We start from the raw sequence: 15,781 nt of genomic DNA on the forward strand, positions 1-15,781 counted from the left end.
ATATGCAGCTGCACCGTGATTCAAGGTTTCATAAGATAAACTAGAATATTCCTGAAGAGATGTAACTGGGGCCTGCCAAAGTGTGCCTGTCGGTTTGGACCCAGCGTTCTGATGCTCAAAATTAGCATCAATGCTAAGGAAAGCTGCAATGTAATCAATAGCATGAGGAGAATGACAAGGCTGTTAACTAACATGGACTTGCACCATTCAGTATGATGAAGTAAGTGTATCAAGTAAAATTAGCCAAAATGTTAGTGTGAATGCTGTCAGCAGCATGTGGGGCATCACTAGCATGTTATCTATAATTGACTTATTCCATTCAGTATACTAAATATGGCTAATAAGTCAGAAAAGTAGCTAATAGCTTATTTAAGCTAAAAGGCTAATGCTAATGAACTGCCTTGCAATACCCCCTCAAGTTAGGGGGTTCAATACCCCTAACTTGAGGGGGTATTGAAGCTTTTATTTTTAAATTTTCAGTAAGCTTCATATCAAATGGCCACACCAATCCAATGTGTACCAGTGCTTTGGAGAAACCAGTCACATAAAGCCAAAAAGAGCATTTACATGATGTAGAAATTGTCAAAGCTTTTATTTTGAAATGTTCAGTAGGCTTCATTTCAAAAGGCGAAACTAATCCCATGTGTAACAGTGATTGGGTTTAATCAGTTATAAAATGCCCAAAACACGAGTAGTTCTAAAGGCCAGCTCAGTCCTCCTCTGTAGTAACTGACAGTTCCGCCATGTTGTAGTTCTGACTAGTAGTTCTGGCCTGATATTGAGGCTTTTATTTTGAAAAAAAAACAACCCATAAGCTTCATATTAAATGGCCACACTAATCCAATGTCTAACAGTGTTTGGGTTAAATCCATTATTTACTGGTCAAAACAGCCAGTAGTTCTAAATGGCAGCTCAGCCCTCTGTTTTAACTGAGTGTTAGTTAGAACTACAGTGATGCGTATTTGTAGTCCTAACCAGCAGCCAATCTCCTCTTGTGTTCCGTTGCTATGGTTATCAATCCTCTGCTAACGGTCATGTGTGTGTGAGACAGAGAGGTGGAGAAATAATTCTATCTTTGTGAGACACCCAGTCAGTTTATATGAAAAAAGCAGTCCGAACAACTCCTTCCCGTTTAGGAACCAAGAGACGTATTCGAAAACTGTTTGAAGCATATGAGAGGGCTATTTGTCGTCTCCCATAGTACCGCGATTCATATCTGTAGCTCAATCACAGTAATAGCAGTGATGAGACAAAGATGGTGTGTGCAGAGCTCATTAATTTTTCAGAAATACATGGAAGTGAATCTGGGAGAGCGTCAGTTATCCTGTCGCATGATTTCACTCTGAAGCACCTTGACAGAAAACCATAAGCCCTAGAGAAATTTCAAAAACATTTTACGGGAACAGGCATTCGTATCAATGTCATGACCGAGTTTGATACCAATAAAGTGATATTTGTGGGCGTGACGCGATTTCAAAATTGTTTTGGGGTCAAAAATCCACTTCAATTCTCACTCTAATGGAGCGGCAGTTGGTGCCAGTTACACTCTGCATTTCGGCAGTTGGAAATTTGCTCGTTTTTCGCTTTTTACGTCGCCATCGTAACTCCCAACAAAAGTAATAGCTCCCTTCCTGGGATCGAGCCGCAAGTTTTGATACCACTTTTGTGGGTGGGCACGCAGCGGTACGAGTCGCATTAACGGTGACGGAAGGATAACAAATAATATGTATTAAAGAGACGTTCCATTGGGTGTAGAACAATAGGTGCCTGCCATGCAATGCATGTTTACCATATAAACATGGTTCGCAAATCTGTGTTTTCAAGAGGGTTAGGGATGCAAATTTTCTAACCTTGAAAAGTTGAAGACTTTAAAAATTTGGAAAGAAGATGATGTCATGGAAAAGAGGACTTCCAACTACAAACACTTGTTGGATTCTTATTGGAAAGAAAGAAAATGGTTAAAATACCAGTGGAAACTATTTTTTTTTTAAAAACTGTATTTAACAGTTGATTTCTTTTTACATAAAATTACGATAAGTCTGGCTATTTTTAGACCAGGGGTCACCAACCTTTTTGAGACTGGGAGCTACTTCACAGGTTCAGAGTAACACGAAGGGCTACTTGTTTGATACAGGCATACATTTTCTTTACAACAATAATTCATATATGTAAATATGATTACATGCTGCCTGATCATATTAATGTTAGGGACTACTCACAATAGTTATCACTAAGGACAGCTATGGTTAATTGCTATATTGTGATCAGACGTTCTTAGTTCAGAGTTTTAAGTTGGTGAGGTGGGGAACGCCAAAGCCTAAATCTTATGGGTCAGTTTTCTTTTTCTGTGAGCTAAAAATGATGAGTGGAGTTTGAACCTCCCGTAGTTCTAAGGTTCCGCCTGAGCTTTTTACAGTGTGCGGTTCTGGTGGGTCGCCAGCTTATTAGCTTTTTATGGTTTCTCTAACTGAACAGCTGACGGGTCACCTGCTGGCTGACACCAGCAGGTGTCGACAAGAAATGTCCGACAGATCGGAGGGTCCAAAACTATCACTGCACCTGACCTGCAAGAGCACAACCACCTCTCCAACGCGCAAAAATCGGCACAAAACTAAACCACTAAAGTAGGACAACCTTTTTTTTCGGGGTTTTTTTTGTTGTTTTTTTTTATACAAACGATGCTAAATAATAAAGATATTGAAGCGAAACCTACCCTTGTGGTTCACAGAAAGAGGAGAGTGTTGATCGCAGGTTCAGGTGGTGTCAGACGTCCAAAGGAGGAGAAGGAGAAGCAACAATATTTGCTTAGTTTCTACTCTACTTTGGCTAGATTAAATTCGACTAGATTAAATTGTTTAACCCGCAGTCTTAATGCGACGCTCAGGAAGAGCGGCAGATGTCAGCCGACAGGTGACCCACCTACTCTCCAGTTCGGGAAACATCAAAGAAGCTCATAAACCGACTGGGAGTCATACTAGCATCTCTGTCTGTTCCTGTTCCTTTCAAGAATGTTTCTATACCAACTATGCCACTGAAATCGTTGTACAGATCCCTCCTCTTCAGCAGACACTTCAGCTGGATCAAACCACAGGAGGAAGCTGTCGGCTCCGCCAATAAACCCATCACTGGAACGCAGTGAAGGGTCTCTTCTTTCAGAAGATGCTCTGGACACAGATGATGATGCCTTGGACACTGGAGACGATCTGGATGCCAGCATAGATGGGATAGACACACCTGATGAGGCAGACTCACTCAAAATGAATGTCCAGGGTAAGATACAAGCCCAAAGACTCAATGCAAATATGGCGCTTGAGGGTCTTACAAAAGTTTTCATACCCCTCAAAGTATTTCACATTTATCACAAAGCAACACAAAGTACTCAATTTATTTAATTGGGATTTTATGTGATAGACCAACACAATGTTATTGAGATGATTTGTAAGGTACAACCAAAACTATATATGGTTTTAAGATACTTGACATAATTAGCTTCTCTTGAAGTTGCAGCTGAGAACTTTTTGTGGAATGTGTCTCCTACCTTGTCACATCTGGAAACTGAGATATTTGCAAAATAACTGTAGGTTTATGGTATCTGTGAACATCAGTTGTGAAGTTTTGCTGCAGAATGCACCTAGAACATCAAATACAGACACAAGGAAAGACAAGAGAGAGTTAGATTCTTTTTACTCGCGAGGAGAATGGACAGAGACGTACTCAGTTACAATCTCGACCCGCTCTGAAAATACATCCTGCCGCACCCTCTTTTTTTATTTCAATCATTCCCTAGTTACAATGCACGTTTCAGCTCTATCAAAACATATGCAGCTGCACCGTGATTCACGGTTTCATAAGATAAACTAGAACATTTACTACGAACAGTATGATTGTAAAAGGCTAATCAACAGCATTATGCTATAAACTATCTTATTATAAACATGAAGAACAGGATGTCCTTCTGCTGAGCAGCCGTCTGATTAGAACAAGCTGGCGCCGGCTGTCTGCATCCTTCAGCCGGGCCTCCTTCAACATACTCAGAAACATAGTTAAAGCAATTCAACATTCATGATGCATGAACAAAAGAAGCAAATGTTTGATAACATAATTGTATATACAATTTCTCTACCACTAACACAGGAATTTGCTTTGCTCTAAACTCCTTTGTTGTTCTGGCTGTAAGTTGAGGACTGAAAGGTGAAAGTCTTTCACAGCCTCTCATAGGTTTTCTTCCAGGATTGCTCTATGTTTGTCTCCATCTCCCTATAAACGTTGCTCAGCTTCCCCGTCCCTGCAAAAGTAAATAAAAATTAAAAAGAATTTAAGAAAGGAGTCCCACATCATGATGCTGCCACCACCACAAGCCAAATGGAAAAGTGAGTCCATGGTAATATGCGGTGCTTATATTTTTTAGAAAGTTCAGTTTTGGTCTCATCCCCTACTAAAAATGTGACTTCTGGTGATTCTCTATCAACAACAACTTTCTTTCTGATACTCTTTGATAAAGACCATATTTGTGGAGTGCTGTGACTTTTAGATTTCAACATGTCTTGGCTGGTCTTTAGTTATATCAAAGTCTTTTCATTTTCAGATGAAGGATTGGACAATTTTCTGTGAGCTTGGAGTACTGATTTACAGCCGTATCTGTTTTTAAGGTTTCTCCCTTATTTGATATTTTCTCGTATCATTAATGTCACCAACGACAGAGTCAAAAGAGGCTGGTTTGGGTGCAGGAGCAGCATCAGGTGATGCCGCAGCAGAGCGTCGAGGAGAGGAAAAGGGAGACGACCGGCTGTGGAGGAGTGTGATGATTGGAGAGCAGGAGCATCGCATTGATATGAAATGCATTCAACCATACAAGAAAGTCATTTCCCATGGAGGTATGGAAACACAAATGGTTGGCATTTGTAAGACTTGTCTCTTCTGTTCATTTTATTGTCTCACAATTTTCCAAAACAGGTTAAGCAAAGCTTCACCCTTTGTTTTGTAGATTCATGTCATCATGTGGAAAAATGCTGAACTCTACGTTTTCTGGTTTAAGTTAATGTCAGTATTTGTATATTTTGTCACTGAACTCTGTATTTTTTCCTAAGTTTCTCTTCTGTAATTTTATCCATTTAGGTTGATGTGGGATAATAAAGAGAAGCTTTTTATTTGCTTCTCAGTGCTTCATCTGTGTTTTCGGTTCCTCTTTGCCTTTGACGTACGACTGCAACATTATTTATTCAAACTAAAAAGTCTGCTCAATGAATGTCCATTTTGTTTCAGAGCTAATAAATATGGAAATAAAAAAAGTGTTCAACAAATTTACGCAAACTGAGAACTGATGTGGTGACTTTTCTTTTTTTGCAGGTTACTATGCTGAAAAGAATGCCATCATTGTGTTTGCAGCTTGTTTCCTGCCAGACAGTGACTGTGAAAATTATAACTATGTCATGGAAAACCTTTTTCTGTAAGTTGAACTTTCCAATCTCCCCGATTTCATGTACACATTCAGAGCAGCCACGATGCCCACATCTAATATCAAAACCATTGACATTAATTCACTGAATTAGCAACATAAGATCTGGGGTTTGATATGGTATTATCTTGGACTGGCCCTAGAAAGCGATGCTGAAATGAAGAAGCATTTTCTCATTAATTTAAAACCAACAATGTTAGACCCAGAATGCCATGATATGATGTACCATTATTATTTTCTTATCGTTATGAAGGTAACGTGATAAATCCAGGTCCAATTTCCTTCTTCTTGCAGCTATGTAATAAGTACATTAGAGCTAATGGTGGCAGAGGATTACATGATTGTGTACCTGAATGGAGCCACTCCTCGCAGAAGAATGCCGGGTTTCACCTGGATGAAAAGGTGCTATCAGATGATAGACCGAAGGTAATCATTACACCAGTGCTTGCTTTCTCATTTTCTACAAGATCTGATTACATATCGGACATTTTTAAGATCCAAGCCTAAATTAGGTCTTAAAATAATTTCAGATAATTTTCAGGTAATTGACAACTAAATGATCTGCGGTTATGTTTTTTGTAAAGTTTTCTCACAATCTAACACTGTAAATTAATAAGTATTGTCGTTGTCTACCAGTGAATGTTTTGTAGTTTAAAAAACATTTTTCTCTAATTGAGATCGAAATAGGATATAAATGGATGGTGTTGTCTATTTTAAGATTATAAAAGAAGGTTTGAGGTCTTTCTAAGGAAAAACACGATTTTTGACAGTGAAAACTGAAAACCTGGCAAACAGGAGGTGAAGATTGATGCATCTCTGATCCAGTTTCCTCACTTTTTTTTAGCAGACACGCTCAATATGTTATGGTCAGGTTTTAAACAAAAAATGTATCAAAAAGCAGTCACGGTCCACAGGAAAACTTTAAAATATCTTCAGAGAGCATGGACATACAGTAGATGTTTGTCTCAATATCCTTCATGATGTTTAGTTTTCTCTCTCGTTTTGCTGCAGACTGAAGAAAAACCTAAAGATGTTCATCATTGTCCATCCCTCCTGGTTTATTCGAACTCTGCTGGGACTCACCAGGCCCTTCATAAGGTCTCACTGTCACTCACAATTTACTTACACACAATATGGACACAAAATGCAACAATGAATATCGCCGTACACCACTGGATATCGACTTACACTGAAATCTTTTTGATTCCTGTTTTTATACAGCTCAAAGTTCAGCAGTAAGATCAAGTATGTTCACAGCCTGCAGGAGCTCGGAGAAATAATCCCAATGGAGTACGTCCACATTCCTCCCAGCATCATAAAGTGAGTTTTTGTCAGCACTACGTAAAACTATCGTGAGAGAATAATAACGCATGTTGCCTCTCTGTATATGTGGACCAGGTTGTTTGAATATTTTGAAAGGGAAATTGCCTCATGCTCCAGTCTTGCACATCTTAACTGCAAGCCTAAATCTTGACTGCAGGACGTAACTGTGTGAAAGGTTTCCATGATAATAGTCTGCTCATTTGAATCTGCTGGTTTTGTGAAAAACCAAAACCAGCAGATTCAGATTAACATTTGACTTTCCTGCATCCGTCCCAAAATCAGCTGCTTTTTTACATTTTAATATTTCTCTTAGTCGAGGAGCTGACTTTCAATGTGAATGATCAATTCTGAACTCGCTGTTCTTTTAAATGTGACACACATGTTGCATCTGTTAGCTTGTGGTAATAGTAAAATTTAGTAGCGCATACAAAGCAAGTCTGCCTCCGGGTTCTGAGAACTTCACTCTGTCTTTAGAAGACCAATGTACAAACCAGGAACAAGCTGAATTTATGGGGTTGATAAGATAATAAGTTCCTAAATGGTAGAGATTCCCAGGTGTACTAACTCCAGTCGAGTAACTTTAATTCTGGTGTTTATTGTTCACAAATAAAATAACCAAGATTTTCACTTTTTTCCCCCCCATCACTTTTTAAAAAATCTTCAGAGTTACTAATAACTTGCAGTGTGTACCAGTAATGATTATTATTTTACAAGACTGAATATTTCAATTAAGCCCTTAACATCCATTTTTTTTGTCTCCCAGTCTGTTTCTTCTTTTATTTGTTCCATGTGATTTTCTAATAAAAAATACTCTCATCGGGATCCATTGATTTGTATTACCAAAAAACTATCAACTTTATGCCTTTCATCTTAACTACATTTACTTTAGGACTGATGAAGGGAGAAAAAATAAAATTAGTCAATAACAAATGAGAATTGCCTACTAGAGAATTGTGAGCGGAGGTGGATTAGCTAAAATATTTAGCTAATCAAATTTTTACTAAACACACAAGTCCTAGATGCGTTTTTGTTTATCAAGTATTATCTACAGTCAGCCAAATTGTCTAGACTTCCGGTCTTATAGAAAGACAGACTGCTGTCAAAACACAAAATGTCACAAGGAAAAGATAAGATAAACAGATGTTAGCAAGTCATGTCGGCTGACCATTTGTATTCATCAGATATAGAGATATTCAGTGAAAAAGCTCTGTGGAAGAATTCAAGACAGGAACAAAAGCACAATGGCTCTTGGAAGGTAGAACAAGCCATCGCTTGTTCAACAGCAATAAAAAATGCATGATACGAATGTGTGCTGATATTTTTATTCATCTCTTGTTTATGTTAACCATTACTAACTCTTTCTGACCTACTGTTGAAGCAGTTACAGATCACATTAACTTTCATCTATGCTTTGCTTATTAATTATGATCATCAGTAAAGTAGGCACTAATAATTTTATATTAAGTAGTTCTCACGCAGTAGACCGACTTCCACTTCACAACATGCTACACTGTAAAAGTACCACTGTTGAGGCTGCAGTTTGAAACAACCTATTTTAGTGAAGATGTTGCTACAGTGTCTAAAAAAACACAAATTCCTTCGAAAGAATTTTTACTAGCTTGTACTTTGAACATCAGTCAGAGTATCAGTTAATAATTTAATAGTTTGATCGTTTTCATATCTGGAACTGAAAAATGACTAACTGGAAGGTTAGGAACACAGCACACAGGTCAAGTATAAAGTTGTGGAAAATAAAGTTGTCAAAAAATAAATAAAGTCAAAAACAATAGAAAACTAACATTGTTTGTCCCACTGAGAAACTATTTTGCATTTCAAACAAATCTTCTCCTTTGAAAAATATGTAATATGAGAATATTAAATCCTCAAGGACATGTAAGTCGCTCTTATCAAGTAAATATTTAAGACATACAGTATGTAAGTGGCAAATCTGTGCAGCACTAAAGCGTCATTTAGCAACAAACTAAACATCACTGAAACATGATCAGGATCAGTCCTCCTCTGTTGAGCTAACCAAACACCTGCAGAACACATACAAATTTAGCAGGGAGCATAAGCTTGTTGGTAAAGGGAAATTACTCATAAATGCTTCATGTTCTGACCACCATTTATGAAGAAAGCAAATATGCTTGAACTGTATAAAAAACTGAGCTTCTGTTTTTCCAAAGGGATGGGAGAACATAAAAGCTGCCCTGGTGAGATTTAAATCAAAGTCAAGGGATCATTGTAAACATCAGACATATGTGAGCCTCAGAGACTTTGGAGTTTATCATTTTATGAGTTGACTAAAAGCATTTGCTTCCTTATCCTACTTAGTGTATATTTTGTCTCAAATTCATAGCCAAAGGAAAGGTTTCCCTTCAGTAAATGTTCTCTTCCTTTTTGTCTTCTGTCTCCTTCAGAGTGGACAAAGGGAAATCAGCTGTTTGAGAAGACACTTGGATGCTGCCTCGTTTCTCCCTGTATTTTGCTGTACTGTCTGCCACAGCATGTCCGAGTATGAAAGCTTGCAGCATGATTAGTGCGGCACATAGTTGTTGCCTTGCAACTATTGGTGAATCGGAGGGGATGGAGCCATAAAGCTAACATGGTATAATCACGTCGTCTTTGTGGAGAGTTTCTGATTAAAGGGTTCGAAGATGGTGGAGACTGTCACTGTGCTGAAAGGGAGGAAAGCTTTGTCCCATTTTCACATCACTTAGCTAAGTTCCCTATCTCTTCCTGTGTTTATTTAAATATAATTAACACATTTACAGCTATTCTTCATTGTATATTAAAAGGTATTTATACTATTGTGTATTTTCTGAAGTCACAGCTGCAATTTGAACTCAACGTTAGCAGAAAGCCTCTGCTCTCCCTCTACCGTCAGGGTATTGTGCCGTGTTAGATCTCTAAGAAGTCTCTGTTTAACTGTTAAACAGAGACTAGCTGTTTTATCTGTTTAGACTACAGTCTCAGTCGATGGGCTTTTGAAAAAACAATAAATTGGCCTTAAATATTAGGACTATTTTATAAGCAGTGGGACCTGCACTTGCATGATGTTGATAGGTGGAGGTGGTTGACCCCATCAAAGAGAAGGATGTTTTGTTGAGTAAGAAGCTGTGATTTTTTTTTCTGTGTGCAGACTTGTAAGTCAACACTTGATTTGTTTATTAATAACATGAGCTGTTCTTTCCTCCCGCTACACTGTGTCACTGTGAAAACATCCATATGGTCAGCAGAATTTAATCACTGTAGTGAAATTAAAAGGTTGTCAGAGAAAAACAATTGGAGTGGAGTTTTCCCATGTTCCAAATGTGTTCCATGTTTTCTATCAGCTGTTTGTAACGATCCACTTAATGGTGAAACCAAAGGGAACATGGCTTTATGACTGGCTTCATTATGATGAATGTGAGGTGTAATCGAAGTTCACCCTTTGTGTAAGATGAATCATTGGGTGACAAACTTAAGTACTTTATGTTCCTTCATGCAAAGATAACAGCCACGGTGGAGACTCGGTAATGTATGCTTTTACTCATAAATGTTAATATGTAACTGGCATATGTGGTGGGAAAATAATTATTAGTTAACATCTGCTGATCTTGTTATATTAAATGCTTGTGAACTCTCACCAAAAGAACCGGTTTAGGCTACACAAAGGTTGGAAGTGGTTTTCCTACAGCTACATGGGAGCCAGACTGTTTCCCTTATTCCTGGTATAAAACTCAAGCGTTGACTCTGCCTGACAGAGCTTTTCATTCGGAATCTTTTCATTATTGATTGTCTTACAAGCTCTCTGTACAATACAATATACAAATAAACCTGACAGTGATTGGAAATTATTTTTTTTCCACAGCACATAATATTTATTTGTTGTAGAGATCAGAAAATTGTGCACTTCATTAAATACAGTTTCCTCCCGACCATTAGCCTGGTTGTGTCTTATTTGTTTCCAATACTTTCCAGAAGTATTTATATTAACACGCAGTGACAAGAAGCTAGATGTTTCTGTTTTGTCATTGAGATACTTGATCAATCTTTTTCTAAATCTTCTATTGGGTAATTTTCCTTTCTTTGTTTCTTCAGTATTGAGGGGGGGGATGATACAGTTGTCATTTTGTCAGAGAGCATGATGCTCTTTCACTCTTTGCTAGTGGTTGGGTAAAATGATTTATTACCAAGCATTTTTATTTGTTCTTTCCATATCATAATGACTAGAAAAACTACCTAAATGACTCTGACAAAAAGTAGAATTTTTTTTTTAAATTTCTGAACCTCAATGATCTCAAGGATCTTCTCTATCCCTGCTGTAGCCAATGACGGGTTAAAAGATTTTTATTTTTATACTTTTATTTGCTCAAATAAACTAAGCATACAGTATTTTAATAAAACACAAGATTTATTCTGTTTTTATTGAAAAGAGATTTATAAATTGTTGTACATCCAAAACATAAGAGTTTTGTTAAACTTGTTAAAAGGAAAATACGTTTTCCGACTTTCATAGGTCAGTTGTTTTTCTATTTCTTGAAATAGGAAATAGTTGCATATACTAAGCAACAAGAACAGAATAGTCACTCTTTCTTCAAAAATGTTTGCTCTATTTAGCCAAGTTTAAGGAATAATGACGCTCAAAATAGTTTTTTAAGAGAAAGTCACTGGATGTTTGTGGTCATGTTTTCTATGAAGCAAAAACTAAAGAAAAAAACATCTCAAAAAGTCAGATGGGTTGTATGTAATATTTTCCAGTAAGATTTCAATTCCTACAAAAGTTATTTAAAAAGTGACTATCTGGATTGACCATCTACGATGTTGGGAAACATTTTCCCCATTCGGGAAAATCCTGCAGTCTAACCCAGCAGTTCAGAAGGCATGAAGTAAACTAAAATGTCTTTAATTGGGCATTTTTAATGTTTTATTTATCTAGAAAGGACAAAAAAAATGACAAAAACTGTACACATAAAACTTCAAAGGTCATGAAAATTTAAACAACCGTGAAAAAATTTTCAAAGATTCAACAGTGACACTAAATGGATCAAAACAGTAGCATTCAGATCTAAAATGTTTAATATTTGTTCAAAGTCGCTTAATGAAAAAAGTTTGATTTTAATTTTACTTGGGGTATTCTATACATAACTAGCAAAATGCAATGATGAATGTTTCCCCAATTTAGTCAAACTCCTGGGAATCAACAGATTTTTGAGGGGAAAGAGTAAGTTCATGCCCTGCTTTGAAGAATGTAGGATGTAAAAAAAATTAAGCAACGTTGATGAAAATAGCGTCACAAATTAAGATATGTTTAGATTTTTGCATTGGCAAAGTAGAGCGTGCGATATTCAGGAGTAGCTGGGCTGATGAAGCACATGATAAGATGTGTTTCCAACAGAGTTCATGTTATCAAAATAAAAATTTAAATTTGCTGTTTGATACTCCTCAATCAAGATAATTAATATACCAAAATAAAATTAGCAATTGAGAAACTACATGGGATGCCTTCAGCTTAATTTTTTAACAATCCAAAAGCATTTTCTGACAAGACAAAGATTCACCTGCAGGTCATTCTTCAGCTGAACTGCCAGAAAAATAAGCAACATGCAAAAAGAGCCAAGTTACTCAGTGTATATCCAGTGAAAGATGTTCCGACTCGACCCAACAGCACTCAAAGACTCTATATTCTTCACCAGAAATCTGCTTTGTTCAATATTTAGATATTTATTTAGAATATTTAAGAGGGGTGGAACATTTAGAAGGCATGGCTGGCATACAATCAGTGCCACCAGGCCCTTAGTCAGACCAACACCAGAAGACAAGGCAGAAGAAGAACATGACTGAAATACACAGAGCTGGGGTTCAAACCAGCAACCCACTGTGTAGGTTCCTAAATAATGAAGCCATAAGCTTGACGCTCTCCGTCTTTCCCATTCGGTCCACTTGATGACGAAACGACAAAAAACCAGACTGGATAAAGTTAAACGGTTTGCTTCAGAATTAAAAACGGTACAAATGTTACTTTTCCACAAAATAATAAAAAGTAAATAAGAGAGTCTAAAGAGAGAGGTCAACAAACTGTGTGGCTCCACTCCAACTGCCCAACTATCTCTCCCTAGCCACACCCTAAAATCCTTAACTGCAATTAGATATACAAATTTAAAAGAAGGCTTTAGTATAGTCCAATGTAACAAATTTGTATGCATTGGAGATTTAACTAGTAATCATTTTTATCCAAATAAACAAATTATCATAAGAAATATAAATTTAATTTATCCTAAAGGTCTGAATGAACAAAACTGAATTTAGGCTTCTACACACTGGTTACAGGATGAGTTGCTACCTCTGAACCACAGTGGCCTCAAAGTATTCATAAACTCCCCCCCCCCCCCTCCACCGTCTTGACCCCCCACAGCTAAAAATTTACTATCCAACCATAAATATGTTCCAGTAGATCATCTTGTTTCAAGTAATCTATTAAGACCAGAAAAAATTTCACCTTCTGATTCAGCCAGAGCTTTCTGTCTGAGATGTTTCTCCAAGCAGAAGACAGGAATGGGATCTTTGTACACGTCAAATTTGTTGGCAAATAGGTGGTGGTTTCTCCAGCAGCCATTTTACATCCCCAGCTCCGTATACACAAATTGACCGTATGTGGCTGCCCTCACACGCAGGATACACTGCTGAATGCTGTGATCCTTCATACGGCATCCATTTCACTAGTCGTGCAATGGCATTCATGTCCGTTTGATCGTACTTAGTGTGGGGTCTCGTCGAGCCAGGCACACCAGGGATTCGTTGAATGGTCGCCCACAGGAACTCATCAGGACTGTAGGTGTCTTTGAACCACGCGATAAGAGCTTGTACTCGAGTGTCGTTCAAAACACTCTGGACGTAGCCCCGAGTTACCACGATATAGGCATTTCCTGACTTAATGGGGAAGTTGAAGGGAGGCGGACTCTTCGACTTTCCTGTCGACTGAAAAAGCAGAGTAAATAAAAATTTATAAAATATTGATAATTAGGTCTCAACACAAGCTACAAATGCTTTCCAAATGTACCTTGATTATCCCATTAACAATATGGTGAACTTTTGATACCCTCAACTTCTTAACTTGAGGCATATCTTCGGACTCCATGCTGTTGCCGCCTTTCAGCGAGCGCAGTATTCTTACCATTTCCAAATTGGTTTTTAGAGGGAAGTCTTGTCCACACAGGTTGATGAAGTATTTCCACTCTGCACTGTATTCATAAAGGTCAGCCATGCAGTTGAGGTCAGCTTGGACACGAGGCCACCCAGCATAGACCATGGTCTCAGCCTTTCTGACCATGAAGACATTGGGGAAACAGGAAGCGATGCTGCTAATGGCAGCTATTACAGAGGGCTGGGATTTTTTATCCACATGAATACAATAAAAGTTCTGAGGTGCATAGATGGCTCGTAGCAGTCGCTCAAAGTTCTGCACCTAAAATATGACGAAAAACAAAATTAAGTTCCTTTTCTTTCTACAGGAGTGAAACATTGATCTGTGAGGAAATGCATGTTCATTTTAGAAATAAAAATGTTTGTTTCTTTTGACCTGATGTAATATTTAAATGTTTTGCCTTTATTAGCAATGAGTAGAAAGTCAACAATAACAGAAATGAGAACTTGAAACCATAAGCCCATAAGCTCAATCTATGTAAGGTCTATAATATAGATGTATATGTAATATATAATTAAATGTAATGTTAGAATGCACTTACTTTGTGATGAACAACTATAGAATAAGCCAGAGGAAAGTCTTCTTCTTCTTTGCTAAGGGAAAATGTTATATATTTCCTCTTTGACTTGAATTTCCTGTAACAATGTTGAAAGTCATTATGTGTCACTGAAATGATTGATTTTCTAAAAGAAATAAAAATCTTTGCAGCAATATCCAAAGCCCTTAAACGTTTCACATGTTGTTGCGATGCAACCACAAACCAGCATATTGAGGTTTTATGTGACAGAGCAATACAAAGTGCTGCATAACTGTGAAGTAGAAGGAAAATGTTTTCTCATTTATTTCCTCAGAAATGACGTTTATGCTTAGATGGCTCATAGGAGTGGCTCAGTTACCAATGAATAAAATCCTATACAATCAATTGTCTTCAGAAGTTATTTTATTAGCAGAGTTAGTCTATGTGTCATTTTTTGCTCATATGTATTCATAATCTCGTTCTACTCAATGTTTTTCTGTCATAAAATCGCAACAAAATGTGAAAAAGTTCTAGGGTTATGAATAGTTCTGCGAGGCTCTGTAGTTTAAAGCAACACACCTGCAGACTTTGGTTTCATTAATGTAATACTCATCAGGGATCTGAATGTTTTTCTGGAACTCTTTTGTGATGGTTAATAGTTTGGCTTCCTGCAGCGCCTCTGTGTTTCCCTCCTGGATTGCTGAGCAGTTGCACACCCCCTCAAAGTCATAATCCCTGTACTCCAACCAGCGATTACTGTGGATGGGGTGAGTAGACAAGGGTGACTCCAGCTGAAGGGCCAGGAACAGCATCCACAGTGATCCCAGTGCAAAGGTGAGTTTCAGTAACAGCCGGTGCCAGCTTTGGTTGCAGAATGGCATGGTTTCAAGACGGCCTCAGGATAGTGAGTTCTATAAAGAAGCCAGCAGTCATTTGCACAAGATTTTATAGTTCCTTCCAGTCAGAGATTAGTTTTATATGCATTTGAATGTATCATCTTTTTGAGAATATTGAGTAAAACTTTTGTCCTTTACCAAGAACGAGGGGGATTTTCCACAGTGTTTGAAACAGTTGCAGAGTTGAATATAGATTTGTAAATCCCTGTTCCTGGAAATAAAAATCATTGTTTAGACTCATGCGTAATGTTGACATATACTAAAATGTAGACGTTTCCTTTATTTGCGTGCTGAGTTTTAGAGAGACCAAAAAGGAGAAAGAGAACAAGAGTGAGATGTGGTTTCACAAGGAGAGACGTTTACAGTCATAAGTTCTCTCATGTTATTGATGCACAAGTTAGAAC

The 15,781-nt window shown here is 37.6% G+C and overlaps 2 protein-coding genes across 6 annotated transcripts in view; one reads left to right on the forward strand and one right to left on the reverse strand.

Moving 5' to 3' along the window:
- Window positions 1-10,704, forward strand: part of LOC116729919 (uncharacterized) — a 46,289-nt gene extending 35,585 nt beyond the window's left edge. For 2 of the 5 annotated variants that reach the window (XM_032578799.1, XM_032578804.1), the window contains 7 exons: window positions 3,049-3,270; window positions 4,701-4,874; window positions 5,347-5,446; window positions 5,750-5,881; window positions 6,467-6,553; window positions 6,677-6,775; window positions 9,199-10,704. In XM_032578799.1, coding sequence (XP_032434690.1) covers window positions 3,049-3,270; window positions 4,701-4,874; window positions 5,347-5,446; window positions 5,750-5,881; window positions 6,467-6,553; window positions 6,677-6,775; window positions 9,199-9,226 — 842 coding nt within the window. In that variant the 3' untranslated portion in view covers window positions 9,227-10,704. The remainder of the gene's footprint in view (window positions 1-3,048; window positions 3,271-4,700; window positions 4,875-5,346; window positions 5,447-5,749; window positions 5,882-6,466; window positions 6,554-6,676; window positions 6,776-9,198) is intronic. The other 3 variants (XM_032578800.1, XM_032578802.1, XM_032578803.1) reach the window with 3 other exon arrangements.
- Window positions 10,705-12,735: 2,031 nt separating this feature from the next.
- LOC116730048 (beta-1,3-galactosyl-O-glycosyl-glycoprotein beta-1,6-N-acetylglucosaminyltransferase-like) lies at window positions 12,736-15,508 on the reverse strand. Its single transcript, XM_032579014.1, is given in 6 exon segments — window positions 12,736-13,362; window positions 13,364-13,738; window positions 13,821-14,225; window positions 14,506-14,599; window positions 15,061-15,377; window positions 15,379-15,508. Coding segments are annotated over 6 exon segments (1,374 nt in total). The 5' UTR covers window positions 15,415-15,508; the 3' UTR covers window positions 12,736-13,215.
- Between the last annotated feature and the right edge of the window lie 273 nt (window positions 15,509-15,781).

This window comes from Xiphophorus hellerii, chromosome 12 (genome assembly GCF_003331165.1).
Source record: "Xiphophorus hellerii strain 12219 chromosome 12, Xiphophorus_hellerii-4.1, whole genome shotgun sequence".
In the NCBI taxonomy this organism is placed as follows: Eukaryota; Metazoa; Chordata; class Actinopteri; order Cyprinodontiformes; family Poeciliidae; genus Xiphophorus; species Xiphophorus hellerii.